The sequence below is a fragment of the Pimephales promelas genome, chromosome 18, assembly GCF_988280905.1.
Source record: "Pimephales promelas chromosome 18, fPimPro1.hap1.1, whole genome shotgun sequence".
NCBI classification, from domain to species: domain Eukaryota; kingdom Metazoa; phylum Chordata; class Actinopteri; order Cypriniformes; family Leuciscidae; genus Pimephales; species Pimephales promelas.
Window position 1 is genome coordinate 15,431,751 of NC_142786.1, and position 16,303 is coordinate 15,448,053.

At 46.5% G+C, this 16,303-nt stretch overlaps 1 protein-coding gene across 2 annotated transcripts in view; it reads left to right on the forward strand.

The window, feature by feature from the left end:
* Positions 1–16,303, forward strand: part of LOC120464725 (T-cell differentiation antigen CD6) — a 110,522-nt gene that overhangs the window by 55,676 nt on the left and 38,543 nt on the right. The window contains exon 10 of one of the 2 annotated variants that reach the window (XM_039654228.2): positions 9,922–9,996. The exons of the other annotated variant lie outside the window; for it this stretch is intronic. Within the exon in view, the coding sequence (XP_039510162.1) occupies positions 9,922–9,996 (75 nt within the window). The remainder of the gene's footprint in view (positions 1–9,921; positions 9,997–16,303) is intronic. 2 annotated transcript variants of the gene reach the window in all.

The following is a 16,303-nucleotide window of genomic DNA, read 5'->3' on the forward strand; positions in this document are numbered from 1 at the left end:
TCACACTTCTAATAGTTGTATAACAATTACAGGAGTTAATAGTTAACAACAATTACATGATTATTATGTGATCTAAGCATAACAAACGCAACACATGAATTGCAGAAACAGTAGCAAACATAGAATTAAATGTGTAAGTCCATCAGTAATTGTTCTGGGGTGAGTTTATATGATTTTATGTATGAGATCTCAGATCTCAACAGTGAGGTCACTGTGTGTTCGAAGAGTGGGGGAAGATCTGTTTTACATCTTTGTCCAGGATCATTGCCCTTCCTGTGGCATTCTGTTGGTGCCAGCAGGGCCATAAAAATTCTTCTGAGGGGGAAGGTTTGGCAATCCGGTGTCAATGGAATGTGACTCCAGTCTCTTTGGAGTGCTGAATCAAATGTGGATGAATCCCATGAGAGATTAATTAGGGCCCGAGCACTAACAGTCCGAGGACCCTCTTGAAACTGTTAGGGTTATTTTTAGGGCCCGAGCATTAACAGTGCGAGGACCCTATTGAAACTGTTAGGGTTATTTTTAGGGCCCGAGCACTAACAGTGCGAGGACCCTCTTGAAACTGTTAGGGTTATTAGGGCCCGAGCACTAACAGTGCGAGGACCCTCTTGAAACTGTTAGGGTTATTTTTAGGGCCCGAGCACTAACAGTGCGAGGACCCTATTGAAACTGTTAGGGTTATTAGGGCCCGAGCACTAACAGTGCAAGGACCCTATTGAAACTGTTAGGGTTATTTTTTATTTTTTTCTGCAAGTAAGCGCCATTTTCGGGGCCGCAGCATGCTTAAAAACTCACCGAATTTGGCACGCATGTCAGGACTGGTGAAAAATTTCAAATTTTGTGGGTCGCAGATGGGCGTGGCAAAATGGCTCGCTAGCGCCACCTAGAAAATTGGAAAAAATTAGCCCTTCGACCACGTTCAACCTACATGCACGAAATTTGGTGGGGACGTGTATCATATCAAGACGCACAAAAAAGCCTCAAGAACCCATAACCCAAACTCGACAGGAAGTTGGCCATTTTGAATTTGGCGGCCATTTTTGGACGATTTACACACTCCGTACTTTAACGAACTCCTCCTAGGGATTTAGTCGGATCGACTTCAAATTTCTGCTGTGCCTTCTAAAGGCATTGACGATGTAAAGTTGTGCTATCTGCGCGTTTTTGTCGATCAGCGTGTCCAAGTTGTTGTAACTTGCCTGTAAATGCCCAGATCTGCACGAAATTTTACACATTTGACAAGAGTCTCGCCCTGAACAAATCCACATGCCGACATTCACCCAGAGTCACAGCGCCAGCTGCTGGCAACAGGAAGTGACCTTTAACGAAGCAGCCCCCGCCGCATGTTTGACCGACATGTACGAAATTTCTGTGGTACATCTAGCATGTCCAGACCCACAAAAAAGTGTCTTGGAGCGATGACCTAAACTCAACAGGAAGTCCGCCATTTTGAATTTGGCAGCCATTTTGGGACGATTTACACACTCCGTACTTTAACGAACTCCTCCTAGGGATTTAGTCGGATCGACTTCAAATTTCCGCTGTGCCTTCTAAAAGCATTGACGATGTAAAGTTGTGCTATCTGCGCGTTTTCGTCGATGGGTGTGTCCATGGCGTCGATGATTCGCCATGAAACAGGAAGTTGTAGTAACTTGGCTGTAAATGCCCAGATCTGCACCAAATTGTTCACATTTGACAAGAATCCCACCCTGAACAAATCTACATGCCGGCATTCACCCACAGTCATAGCGCCACCTGCTGGCAACAGGAAGTGACCTTTATAGGTCCGCAACTAAATAAAATTGGAAGAAACATTGAGTAGATGGAGGTTCCACACTTTTCCTCTCTCTTTCGACTGCATGCAAACTGATTATATTGCACGGGAAGATCTCATGTAAACCGGAAGCTCACTTGTGATCTCTTTTTGTTTGTATGATAGATATTGATTAATTTTCTAACTTTCAGTTAGATGCTGATTTGGTTAAATACAGCATATTTGGTCTATCATCCAGACAGTGCTACATCTTGTCTGGTTGATTTACTGGCTGCATTTAGCCCTGATGAGTTAAATGCTTAAGCACCTGGCTTTGATGAGTTAAATGTTTAATATATGAAATATGTTGATGTTTCTGCACATTGTGATAGAAGTGCACACTTCTATCACACCTTCTTTCTGGATTTCACTGAGGTGTCGAGATCATGGAAGAACCCATATTCATTAAGAACTTTCAACCCAGCAACCACAAATTATTTGGCCATTGTAGTGATAAAGTATGGGATGGGATGGTCAAAGAACTCCTTCAAGCCATAGATATCGCCATCATTAGCCGATCAATGGCTTCTATTGTTGCTATGGAGAGACATCTGTGGCTTAAGCTTATGGGCATCAAGGAAAAAAAGTATTTCTCCTGAACACCTCGAATTTGCCTCCACATTCCACTACTAAAATGGGAACTACAGTATCTTTTAAGCAGAAGGGCCATTAAAATGTTCCCCTTCAAGAAAATCGACCTTGTACAGCTGCGATTTTCTGTTTCACAAAAAAGGACATAGGTATGCATCCGATTCTAGATCTGTGTTGTTTGAACTGTACTCTGAGGACATACAAGTTCAAGATGTTAACGCTAAAGTTGTTCATGTTTCAAATCCAGTCACATGATTTATTCGACACAATAAAATCTACAGCAGTGCTTCCCAACCCTGGTCTAGGAACACCCCTAACACTGACATTTTTGAAATCTCTTATCTGACACACCCATCTTAGTTTTTAGGCCTTTTTCAAGGCCTGATGTCTTAGGCCTTGAAAAAGAGTAGGGGTGTAACCCCGGCATCCTGACCAAATTTGCCCCTTGGCCACTGTCCATCATGGCCTCCTAATCATCCCTATATACTAATTGGCTTCATCATCTATATACTAATTGGCTTCATCTTTTCACCACCAATAAGCTGGTGTGTGGTGGGCGTTCTGGCGCAATATGGCTGCCGTCGCATCATCCAGGTGGATGCTGCACATTGGTGGTAGTTGAGGAGATTCCCCCCTTCCATATGTGAAGCACATTGAGGTCCCAGAAAAAGCACTATATAAATGTAACAAATTATTATTATTATTATTATTATTATTATTGTGCACATGGACACAGGTATTTTTTAAACCAGAGTTCCCATTCAGGGAACTTCGAGCTGCGTGTAAACGCCGTGGGAACGCCTCTGCGTGACGAGTCATGAAGCACGTATGAAATCTGTCCAATGGCGAGACGGAACGTCATAGGCGGGGTGACGTATCGACCAGGAAACTATAAAGCATCCCCGAAACACAAGCGCAACAGCTTCTGAGTCTTCACAAGCGCTCTGTGTATGAATTTTGTCTGTCTGTCTAATATTGTATATTTATATATATTGATATGGCGAGCAAACAACAGCAGAAAGTGTGTTCATCCCTGCCCTCGCTTCATCACGGGTGGGGATACACACGATCTGTGTGTTGTTTGCTTGGGAGTGCAGCATGCTCAGTCGGCTCTCGAGGGGGCCGGCTGTGCACTGTGAGTGTCTGCCCATGAAGACACTTCGCTCCAGCCGGGCACTCTTCGAGGAGAGTGGTTCGGTGCGCGCTCCCCGCGGCTCGGGTCCCGCTGCTGCCGAGGCACAGCGAAGGCTTGCGTCGTGGGGATCGCAGATGGATCTATCAGCGGGGATTGAGACGGGCCCCGCCCTTTCTCTGCCCTTACCTGGTAGATCCAGTGCCTCAGTTCTCGCTGCGGGAGTCCGCGTTGCGGTTTTTCCTGCCCGGGCTGAGGCGCCATCACTTCAATTATCCAGTTCTGAGGAGCTGGATGTTGAAAGTGTGGATGCAGAGTCTATGGACTCAGTGGAGAGCGAGGGAAGCTCGTTTGCCATCCCAGTCTCCCGCGAATGTAGTAAAAATAAAAGGAAAAAAAAAAATGGAGGTTTTTGACTCGGGCTGTGGAAAAATTAACCATTGAATGGCCAGTTGAGAAACAAGAGTCGAGAGAGTAAAATGGATGAGAGATTTTTAATATCACACTCACTACCTCCATGCCGGTGTTTGCCCTTCTTCCCCGATCTACACACCGAGGTGTGTAGATCGTGGAACAAACCAGTGTCAGCTAGAATTTTGACACACCAGACCTCTATGTATGCTAATATTGCTGGGTCTAGGAGATATGAGTGAGGGGGAGGTCGTCGGCACTGACGTGATTAATGAGATACTGCGTCAGGCGGCAGATATTTCTCTCCGTGCCACCAAGGAGACGGCCAGATCAGTCGGCCGCTCTATGGCAGCCCTGGTGGCCACGGAGAGGCATCTGTGGCTAAATCTGGCTAATATGAAGGAGAAAGATAAAGCGTTTCTCCTGGATGCGCCGCTGTCGACCGGGAAAAAAACAGGCAGCGGCGCTCCAGAAATGTCTCCCCCTCCGTACTCATCCTTCGGGGGCTGCTGGGCGAGAGCAGCCCCGCCCGTCGAGAGAGCGTCGCGTCTCGGGCTCCTCCCCAGCAAAACTGGGCTGAGACGCGGCGTTCTCAGGCGAGGTCTTCCCGGGATAGAACCGATCTGAGGACGGTTATTGTCGCCAGGAAGGCTTCGTCGAAGAAGTCCTGACGCCACTGGTGTCAGGCTACTGAGGGTGGTCCCCACCGTGAGACAGAGGTGTTCGCCGCTGAATCCGGCGCCCGCTCTCTCTCGGTGCCCTCAGGGGTTCGTTCTGCCAACCCTGCCTGTAATGGGGGGTGCAGACGGTCCCAGCGAGCGATTTCCCGAGGGACGCTCGTTTGCTCCGAGGAGCGATACAGAACGGTCGTTAAACCCTGCCTGTGCGCGGTCACAGGGCGCTGTTTCTGTTTTTAAAAACTACTCCAGAGGCCAGTCTCGAGAGACTGGTACCCTTAGTAGAATTTCTGGTAGAATGGGGAAGTCTTCCAAATATATCTCGTTGGGTCCTGCAGACTATCGAACGCGGGTACGCGATCCAGTTCAGGTCGCGTCCACCTCGTTTCCGGGGGGTTTTGCCCACAGTGGTGACCCCCGAGCAGGCTCTGGTTATGGAACAAGAAGTGAAAGCTCTGCTACTGAAGGGGGCGATAGAACGAGTTCTTCCTCCCGACAGAGAGCTGGGGTATTACAGCCGGTACTTCATTGTTCCAAAGAAGGATGGGCGGCTGCGTCCGATTTTAGACCTGCGCCTCTTAAATCGGTCAGTAGGGAAGCTCAAGTTCTAAATGCTGACTCTCAAGCAGATCGTGTCACAGATCAGGTCCGAGGACTGGTTTGTCACGATAGACCTAAAAAAAGACGCGTACTTCCATATCTCCATCCTTCCGCAACATCGGAAGTTCCTGAGGTTCGCTTTTTGGGGCGAAGCGTACCAATATCGGGTCCTTCCATTCGGCCTAGCGTTATCTCCTCGAACCTTCACGAAATGCATGGACGCGGCCTTGGCCCGCTGCGTCTCCAGGGCATTCGCATTTTAAATTACATCGACGATTGGTTGATTCTGGCTCAATCGGAGCATCAGGCGATTCGGCATCGAGATGCCGTCCTCGCCCATATCAGAAGGTTGGGGTTGAGACTCAACGCTAAGAAGAGTGTGCTTTCGCCAGTTCAGCGGACCACTTTTCTAGGCGTGGTATGGGATTCGACGACGATGCAGGCACGTCTGTCGCCGGCTTGTATAGCCTCGATTATCTCGACTGTCAAGCAAGTGAAGCTAGGCCAGTCACTCACTGTAAAGGAATTCCAGAGAATTCTGGGTCTGATGGCAGCAGCATCCAACGTGTTACCGTGCGGCCTGCTGTACATGAGACCACTACAGTGGTGGCTCAAGACCAAGGGGTTCTCCCCGAGGGGAAAGCCGCTCCGCAAGATCAAGGTCACGCGACGTGGTCTCCGTGCCCTGGCTATGTGGAAAGAACCTTGGTTCCTGTCCCTGGGACCTGCGCTGGGAGCCCCGTGTCACCGGGTAACGGTGACGACGGATGCCTCTCTCACGGGCTGGGGAGCGATCATGAGTGGTCGCTCGGCCCGCGGGTTGTGGCAAGACCATCATCTCCGATGGCATATAAATTGTCTAGAGATGATGGCGGCGTTTCAGGCTCTGAAACACTTTCTCCCAGACCTCAGAGATCATCATGTTCTTGTCCGGTCAGACAACATGTCTGTGGTCTCTTACATAAACCACCAGGGGGGTCTGCAGGGACCCGTTCTGCTGAACCTGCCTGTGAGGGTGGGCGCAGACGGTCCTAGCGAGTGGTTTCCCGAGGGAAGCTCGTTTGCTCCGAGGAGCGATACAGAACAGTCGTTAAACCCTGCCTGTGCGCGGTCACAGGGCACTGTTTCTGTCTCTATAATTACTCCAGAGGCCAGTCTCGAGAGACTGGTACCCTTAGTGGAATTTCTGGCAGAATGGGAAAGTCTTCCAAATATATCTCGATGGGTCCTGCAGACTATCGAACGCGGGTACGCGATCCAGTTCAGGTCACGTCCGCCTCGTTTTCGGGGGATTTTGCCTACAGTGGTATCCCCGAGCAGGCTCTGGTCATGGAACAAGAGGTGAAAGCTCTGTTACTGAAGGGGGCGATAGAACGAGTTCTTCCCCCCGACAGAGAGTTGGGGTATTACAGCCGTTACTTCATTGTTCCAAAGAAGCTAACGATATACGCCTCCCTCACGGGCTGGGGGCGATCATGAGTGGTCGCTCAGCCCGGGGTCTGTGGACTTTCTCCCAGACCTGAGGGGTCACCATGTTCTTGTCCGGTCAGACAGCACATCGGGGGTCTTTTTATAGACCATCAAGGGGGTCTGCGCTCATGTCCATTATTCAGGCTAGCGCCAGATCCTTCTGTGGGCCCAGGGGAAGCTTCTTCTTTGGCGATTTTATATCCCAGGATATTTAAATCGGGGAGCAGACATCCTGTCGAGGCAGGGGCCGAGGCCCGGGGAGTGGAGACTCCACCCCGAGGTGGTGGAGCTCCTATGGAGTCATTTCGGTCATACCGAGGTAGGCCTATTTGAATCCAGGGACTGAGACACTGCATGCTGTGGTTTCTCTGTATCCACCAGCCCCTCTGGGGTTGGATGCGATGGTACAGGAGTGGCCGAGGTCACCCCTGTACGCATTTCCCCCGATTGCTCTGCTCCCAGGAGTTCTGGAGAGGGTTCACCGAGTCGGGGTCTTTCTACTGTTAGTAGCCCCGCGTTGGCCGGCCCGAGTATGGATGCGGGTCGATACTTCACCCCCGCCCAGATCTATGGAGGTTGTGGCTTGGCCTCTGAGGGGGCCCAGCTCATAGAATCGGGTCTCTCGACTGAGGTCGTGGAGACCATCCTCCAATCCAGAGCTCCGTCCACGAGGAGATTATATGCCTTGAGGTGGCAATGTTTCACCTCTTGGTGGGGAGAACACCAGTTGGACCCAGTTAACTGCCCAGTGTGGCGGTGCTGGAATTCCTTTGGAGCATTTCTCCACAGGGTTATCCCACTCCACACTAAAGGTGTATGTGGTGGCCTATCTGCTTACCACGTCCCTTTGAGTGGAGCTTTTCACGGGAGATACCCATTGGTAATTCTTTTTCTTCGTGGTATTGTGAGGTCAGACCAAGAGAAACTAATCTGCTCTGCCCTCTGAGGGCTCTAGATGCTTATGTCCACAGAGCTGCCCTGTGGAGAAAGCCTGAACAGTTATCTGTTTGTTTTGGACCTCCGAAGAAAGGTTGTCCCGCATCTGAGCAGAGGTTGAGTAAGTGAGTGGTCGAGGCCATCTCATTTGCATATGAGTCCGCCGGTCAGCCTTCTCCTTTGGCTGTCTGGGCTCACTCAACCAGGGGTATGGTAGCTCCGCTCCAGGGGCGCAGGTGCTTTCGTCTAAATATGTGCCTGATTTCATACAACGGACACCTGCTCGCATGGCGGCGTTGGTATTAGCGTTCCCACGGCGTTTACACGCAGCTCGAAGTTCCCTGAATGGGAACGTCTCTGGTTACGTATGTAACCCTAGTTCCCTGAAGGGAACGAGACGCTGCGTGTCTATGCCATACTCCCAGCATGCCCGTGAGCGCTTGCTTCAGTCCTATCAGAAGCTGTTGCGCTTGTGTTTCGGGGATGCTTTATAGTTTCCTGGTCGATACGTCACCCCGCCTATGACGTTCCGTCTCGCCATTGGACAGATTTCATACGTGCTTCATGACTCGTCACGCAGAGGCGTTCCCACGGCGTTTACACGCAGCGTCTCGTTCCCTTCAGGGAACTAGGGTTACATACGTAACCAGAGACGTTTTTCCTCCTGCATTTTAAAAAAAGATCCTTTCCACATGAAAACGCAAAAACACATTATCAGGCAATGTCAAGAGCATGCCACACAAGCAGGCGGCGATATAACCCTAACCATAAAGCCATGTTGGCCAATCAGAAGCCTAGCAAAAGTTATTACAGGTTCCGGTAGGCTGATAACGGCAGAGCGCGGGCGCACGCTCTGACGTCGCAAGGCAAAAAACATGGTTTTACTGTCTACACGACAACACTGTAACCGGCGTTTCTGAAAATCCTCACCCTGGCAGGGGTTTTCAGAAATGTTTGGTTTCAGTGTACTGACACTACGTTTCCATGTGGACGAACGGCCGAACCGCATAAAAAAAAAGTCCCGGTTATAAAAATACCTGTGTCCTTGGTAGGTTAGGTAAATTCTTATAAACATTTGTATTCAGGAAACAGGAAACTTCATGTACCTGTTACACTAACACGTTAATTTAGTTAACGTTACTTTTTTTAGTTACTTTTTTATGAAGTAAAGCAATATTGTAATGCATTACATTTAAAAGTATAGCTTTTCCTGATATGATTAACATAAGTACAGGTGCCCCGCAAGGCTGTGTAAGTTCGCCCTTACTTTTTATATTATATACAAATGAGTGCAGAAATAATGATGAGAGGAATAATTTTATTTTTAAATTTTCAGATGATACGGCCATCCTTAGTTTACTTTACAAAAATTCAGATATTGGTATGTATACAAAGGAGATAGAGGAGATGGTGAAGTGGTGCAATAAGCATAACTTGTTCCTTAATATTAATAAAACCAAGGAAATGATTTTTGACCCTAGGTCTATAGGTGACCTAAGCCCTATTCTAATTGAAGGAGTTCCGATTGAACAAGTAACATCGTATAAATATTTAGGAATTCAATTAGATAAAGCGTTACAATGGTCTCATCAAGTGGAATATGTTTCCTCAAAAATATGTCAGCGTTTTCACTTTCTAAGAAGATTAAGAGTGCATGGAGTTGACAAGGATATTATGCTACTGTTTTAAAGGCAGCTATTGAGTCTATTGTTCGATATGGTATGGTAGTTTGGTTTGGTAACCTGTCAGTTAAATTAAAATCATCACTCCAAACATTGATTAAAAGGGCAAGGAAAATAATCGGGCAAGTGCAATCGACTACTCTTAATGAGCTTTTTGTGGCGGCGGTAAAGAAACATAGTTTTAAAATCATTAACGATCCGAATCATGTCCTATGCAGTGAGTATGAGATGATGCCCTCAGGCAGAAGGTACAGGTTACCAAACTGCAGATTAAATAGGTTTAAATTTTCATTTGTACCGCTCTCTATTAAAATACTGAACGATCAACTAGGGTGTGTGGGTTAGAATTTAAGTGTGACATTAATTAGGTTAATCATGTCGGGTGTGACATTAATTTTTAACATTAATATAATTTGTATTTATGTAATTCATGTTTTGTGTGTTATGTGTTATGTATAATGTATACTGTGTTACATCTGTGTCCCGAAGGCCAAAGATGAATTTCTCCATTAGGAGACAATAAAGGCTAATCCTATCATATCCTATCCTATCCTATCCTTTTCCAAACACTGAAAATTCTAGTAGATTTCTCTTTTCTTTCTCATGTAGACTCAATGCGGTACAGTGCAGATGGTAAAACGCCTGCTGCAAATTCCTCAAACTTAAACAGTGTGATGGAGGAGGGTAAGAAGGGGAAGGTTTTATTTTACTTTGTTCTTTACATTATTTCAGTTGTATGTACAGTATGTATGTGATGTACCCTAATTTTTATCATTTAATATCTTGTTTCACCTTGATACAGTGGTATAGGCTGATGAATACATATTTTATTTATTACCTTTTGTACTATTTTCACAAGTAAGGCGTGCATTTTCAAAACACATGTACAAAAATCCAAATTGTAACCAAAAAACCAAACACAGCTAGTAATTGTTTCAAAACCTGATCCCATGCTTTTATTTTCAGTCCACATAATAATTGTTTCAAGCACAAGATTATTGCAATATGTAATTAGAACCTATTTTAATCACTGAAACACAATATGTATTTAGTTCTTTTAACAATCAGTTAATTTAATAGCAAAAAAATGCAATATACAGTTTCAAAACACCCTTGTTGCTGAAATAATTACACTGACAGATGCCACATTAAAAAACGTACATGACCGAACTTATGTAACATAAAATCCATTATTTTTGTAATAGTATCTATTCAGTGTGTTATCAAAATCTGTGATGAAATCTGACACAAGATAATAATATGTGCACATTCAGAAACCTTAGGCAGGTTCACAATCAGATATAAGCACTTCACTAAATAATTTTTTTAAAAATCGGCACACTTTCACTGCTGCTCCCAAAAATCATTAAAATATACAACATTTCAACTTTTTTTTGACTAATGAAGACCTTCAGGTCTTCGAAATGTTGTATATTTTAATAAATTGATTTTTGGGAGCACCAGTAGCAGGGTGCCAATTTTTGTCAGAGGTGTAAAAAAAGTAAAAGTCCTCCTCAGTATTTGGTTCCAATCATCTGGATTTGTGATTTGCTCAATCTGGCAGGAAAAACTGTTGTCTTTCAAATTCTCTCTGCACGCAATTGGATAGCGCTACAACCAATCAGAGCAACGATAAATGTGACATAATCAGTAGAGCAAGTTGAAATATTAAACTTTTACTGTATCCAGTCCATAGCTGTCAACATTGAACATTGAAAACATTGAACATTGCTCCTTGTGACTTGACTTGACTTGACAGGGCGAGACTTCAGACTTGTACCTATTTACTTGAAATGGCTTGTGGGAAAAAAATTCTCAATTATTGTGTTTTTTTTTTTGAGTGCGAATCAGAAGAATTTACGATAGACTTCCCTCACCGCTCAAAACGGACCTTTTGTTCAGTGCTGAATTCTTTATGTTGGCAAATCCACTAATTATAACTAACAAAGTGTAGGCCTATATGAAAGCTTAATTGATAATGACAGATGTGTGAGATCGCGATGAACTGTCAGCTTTTTAGGAATTATTAAGGGAGCGCACAGTCATGCCAAACCATGCACGCAGGAGCTGCTTGCTTTTATGTTGTAACAATGGTTTGTGTGTTAATGCCTTAATAACAATTATCAGGAGGAATTATGCTGTTGTGTATGGTGGCGACACAGGCTAACTTGAAAGTATTTGGAGGTAGGCTACAGGAGGCTTTTTGTGGGCAGGAGTCGGACGAAACAAATGTTGCGGGCGGGAGAAAGTAATATATAAAGTTGAGAACGTCAGTCACAATGACCCACTTTTTAAAAAAGAGCCGGGTTTAAATAATTTAAATGATGATGTGGCCGCCGCCCAGACAGCAAACTGACATTGAATCAACGTGGAAACGACGTCTCTCATGACATTGAAACAACGTTGATTTTGCTCATCGAATTAACGTTGAACCAACGTCAGACGCGGCATTCTTCAAAGCTAAATGAAAATCGAAAATTGGTTTGCTTTCATAACGTTGAAACAACGCGTTGATTTCAAGTTGATTTTCCGTTAGTTTTAAAAGAATGACGCGTCTGACGTTGGTTCAACGTTAATTCGATGAGCAAAACAATGTCAGATCAAAGTTGTTTCTATGTCATATTTCCACGTTGATTCAATGTCAGTTTGCTATCTGGGCGGTCAGTAGCGCAGTGGCAGTCCGGAGATTCAGGACTTTCCCCAGTGGGCCGGTAGTGTTTCGAGGCCGCAAGGAGCGGTCTGATAATTATACTTTGCAAGTTCTTAGCAACACCATCCGGCGGCCTGTACACAATAGTCTCTGCAACGGTGATAGAATGAAGCGCGCGTCCAAATGAAGACGGTGCGCGAGCCGCAAAAGACCATGCAACTGATAGCAGCAAAAAAGAGCGCTCCGCTTGATTTAAAAAACAACAGAATTTAGCACTATTTAATCTCTTACTTTAATCGCTTATTAAATAGCGAAATAAATGAATTATCTGCTATTAAACTTGAGGTGTTTTATTTATTTTTGTATTAGCTGTACAACTTTCACCCCAACTTTCATAGTTAGCATACAAAGACTATATGATTATAATTAGAACATGAGCATGTTTGTGTCACAGTCTGTCGTCTTCACCAGTGTGTCCCGTCATCTGCACCACACTTCCCCGGATCCTTTTGTTCCTCTCCCGGACTCACTCCCCAATCAGCCACCTGTTCCTCGTCATGTCATTATCATTTCCACCTGTGTTCACCTCATTTAGTCCTGATTCCTCTGTATATTTAGTTCTCCCTCCTTCAGTCTGTGTTTGTCGGTCAATGTTTAATGTTACCTGGTGTTACCCTGTCTTCCTGCCTGTATTTGAATTTAGTTATTAGTAAATCTGTGTATTGGAGCTTCTTGGACTCAGCCTGTTCTTCTGCCTGCACCCACACCCGTGACAGATTGACCGACCATTGACAGTGACAGCATGGGGCTTCTCCTAACCACGGCTCTCACCACCCTCAACGTATTCCAAGACGGACGCTCATCTGAGGAGTATGTCGGCAGGTTCCTGGAGCTCTCCGCTGGGGTAAGTTGGTCAGATGACGTCCTAAAGTCAGTCTTTTGGCTGGGTTTGGACGATCATCTGTACCAGCAAGCCCCAGCAGCAGCGTTTCCAGGAACCTTCGCCGAATACCTGGACCATGTGTTGTGGTTGAGTGGGTCAGCCTTCACCGTTGGTGCAACCTCAACCACACACACCCACCATCATCACCACACCTGCCATCATCCCCTCTCCGCTGGTTCCGTCCAGCCTCTCAGAGCCCGAGCTCTCTTCTTCGCTGGTCCCGTCCAGCCCGCACCCGAGACCGTCCAGCCCGCGCCAGAGACCGGCCAGCCCGCGCCAGAGACCGTCCAGCCAGCGCCCGAGACCGTCCAGCCAGCGCCAGAGACCGTCCAGCCAGAGCCCGAGACCGTCCAGCCAGAGCCCGTCCAGCCAGAGCCCGAGACCGTCCAGCCAGAGCCCGAGACCAGGATCCCACCCAGCCTCCCTCTCCCACCTCCTCCCGTCACGCAGCCGTCAGCCCTTCCGTCTGCCAGCTCCCCTGACCCAGCCTGGTCGTGGGATCCCCGGTTTTCGCCTCCCAACTCCTCCACATGGACACTTCCTCGGCCCCCGGTCCCAGTGGCTCCTACCTCCCTCAGCTCCTCCTTGGCCCCTCAGTCCACCACCTCGGCCAGGCTCCTTCGACCCTCCGGATTCCCTGCGCTCCCTCGTCATCCTCCCTTCACCTTTGGACTTCCTTCCCTTGGCTTCGCCCTGTCATGTCACCCCCCCGGTTCTGTCGGACTCCTCATCCCCTCCAGTCACCCGTCAGCCCTCACGCCCTCTGACCTCACCGTGTCCCTCTGTGCCCGTGTCGTCACTTCAGTCACCAGAGCCTGCGGTGTCCCCATGGTCCCTCGGTCCCTCCTCAGCACCCAATGTCGTCTGTCCCTCAGCTTCACCCTGGTCTCCTCTCCCATCTGCTCCGCACCTGTCAGTCGGCCCCCTGGTGTTGTCAGCCCCGTCTCCTTCGGCTCCACCAGGGGTCCTCCCTCCATCTGCTCCGCCCTGGTCTCGCCCTCAGCCTGCTCCGCCCTGGTCTCGCCCTCAGCCTGCTCCGCCCTGGTCTCGCCCTCAGCCTGCTCCGCCCTGGTCTCGCCCTCAGCCTGCTCCGCCCTGGGGACGCCCTCAGCCTGCTCCGCCCTGGGGACGCCCTTCAGCCTGCTCCGCTCTGGGGACGCCCTCAGCCTGCTCCGCCCTGGGGACGCCCTCAGCCTGCACCGCCCTGGCCACGCCCTCAGCCTGATCCGCCCTGGCCACGCCCTCAGCCTGCACCGCCCTGGCCTCGCCCTCATCCTGCTCCGCCCTGGGGGGGGGCTTCTCCCTCCTGACCACGCCCTCCACAGCCTCCAGGGCGCCCACCCCCCCCTCCCCATTGATGTTACGGCGTGAGGCCACGCCTACCGGGAGGGGGGAGTGATGTCACAGTCTGTCGTCTTCACCAGTGTGTCATTTCCAAAAAGGTCTCCCTTGCAAAATAGGTTCTAACCCCAGGGGCTTCTCCTGGTTAAAGGGTATAATATAATAAATAATTAGTAGCCTAAAAACTTCCTTCTAGTTGTCATGGATACGCAACGCTCCACTCGGTAAAGCGACTGCTTGGGTGCGGTGACAAAAAGCAGATTTAAATATCGTTTACTTTTCACAATGCAGCAGCGCCTGGCTCCACCCAAATATGTGTGAAAACTGTGTTGATTGACTTGACAATGAACAAACGAACATAGTTTTAGACAAATATATTTAGATAGCTAAGCTTTAGATAGCCGGTCCACTGATGTAAACAACGGCAACCGGAACCGAAGTACCCAACATCCGCCCTCAAGCCGGGAGTTAGCATTTTTCTCGTGCACAGAGTCAATAGTAGAATGGCAGGTGAGCATCAGACGAAACGGACATATGCAGGATATGATATGTAGAGGAATGATGGTGTGATGATATCTGGCAGAGATATGCTTGGATGCAGATAGGATGTGCAAACCGGGAAACACAGGGAAGGATCACAGGAGAATCGGGGAGAATCCAGGAGGAAACATGGGGTCTTGGGAGAGAAGCAGCAGGCTTGGGAGGGTTACTTTAAAAATGTATTCATTTACAGTTACAAATTACTTCATAAAAAAAGTATTCAGTAACATAATCCAAGTACCACAATATGAAAGTAATGTAACTGATTACTTTTGGATTACTTCAATGACCGATATTATTTTTAAACTTTTATTTATTAAGAAGTTCACGGCCCTGATTTAATATTTATGTTAAATGACTATACAGACATCTAGTGGCTACAGTATAGTATTACAGAATATTTTGTTTTATTTTTAACTTGACATGTACAAGGAAAAAATAAAATGGAAATGTTTCTTCAACAGGAAAATAGAGAATACAAATTCATTTCTCCAAGCAAATATAATAAATATTTTTTAAACAATGGAAATGTTTCTTCAACAGGAAAATAGAGAATAAAAATGATTTTTTTTTTCAAGCAAATATAATAAATAGTTTTTAGACAATGGATTTGTTCAACAGGAAAATAGAGAATAGATATTCAATTTTTTTTCAAGCAATATAATAAATATTTTTAGACAATGGAAAATGATTCTTCAACAAGAAAATAGAGAATACAATTTTTTATCTCAAGCAAATATAATACACAAGATATAATCTAAGAAAACAAGAGTAAGTTACATTTATGTTTAAAATTGTCTTTGCAAATATAAAACTAGAATTTTTACTCAACATCAAACAAGTATATAGGATTCAAAATTACTGCAAAGTTTAATCCTGTTAAATATTGCAGCTAGTCTTTTGGCAGCATTTGAATGTGCATTCAAAATGTTCATTCAGTTTGGGCAAAATCTTCTGTTGTAACGAAGGAGGAGGACTTGTTCCATGTGGTCATCGGACATTCTGCTGTAAGTACATTCTGATGTAAGTACATTTCCCCCATAACTAAATAAACGTTCAACGGGAGCACTAAAAGGCAATGTGGTATTGAACTTCATGAAGAGCTGCTTGACCAAGGGATAAGAATTTAGACATTTCATGTTTTTTTCAGGATCATCAAGGAATCTCCGAATCTCTTCCTCTGTGCCTTTACCCACACTTTTTGTCTTTTCAAATGCAAAAAACTCCTCATCTGATTCATCACTCTCAGGGCTAATGCTCATCTCAGCTGCAGAAGAAGCAGTGGATTCCAAAGATGTTGCCTCCTCAACCAGTGCTTTTTTCACATCTTCTCTCTTCTCTGGAGAAAGCCGACACAAGCGAAATTTCGGCATTGTGGTTGTTGCCATTTTTGCCTCATGACTACTATGGCGTCAAAGCGAATGTCAAGTGCTTCGAGAACTGCAGTGATGATGTTAGCCGTGTAAGACACATGTGGCAGTTTGTCAGAAAGTTTTGATTTGAGGCTTAGGATTGTT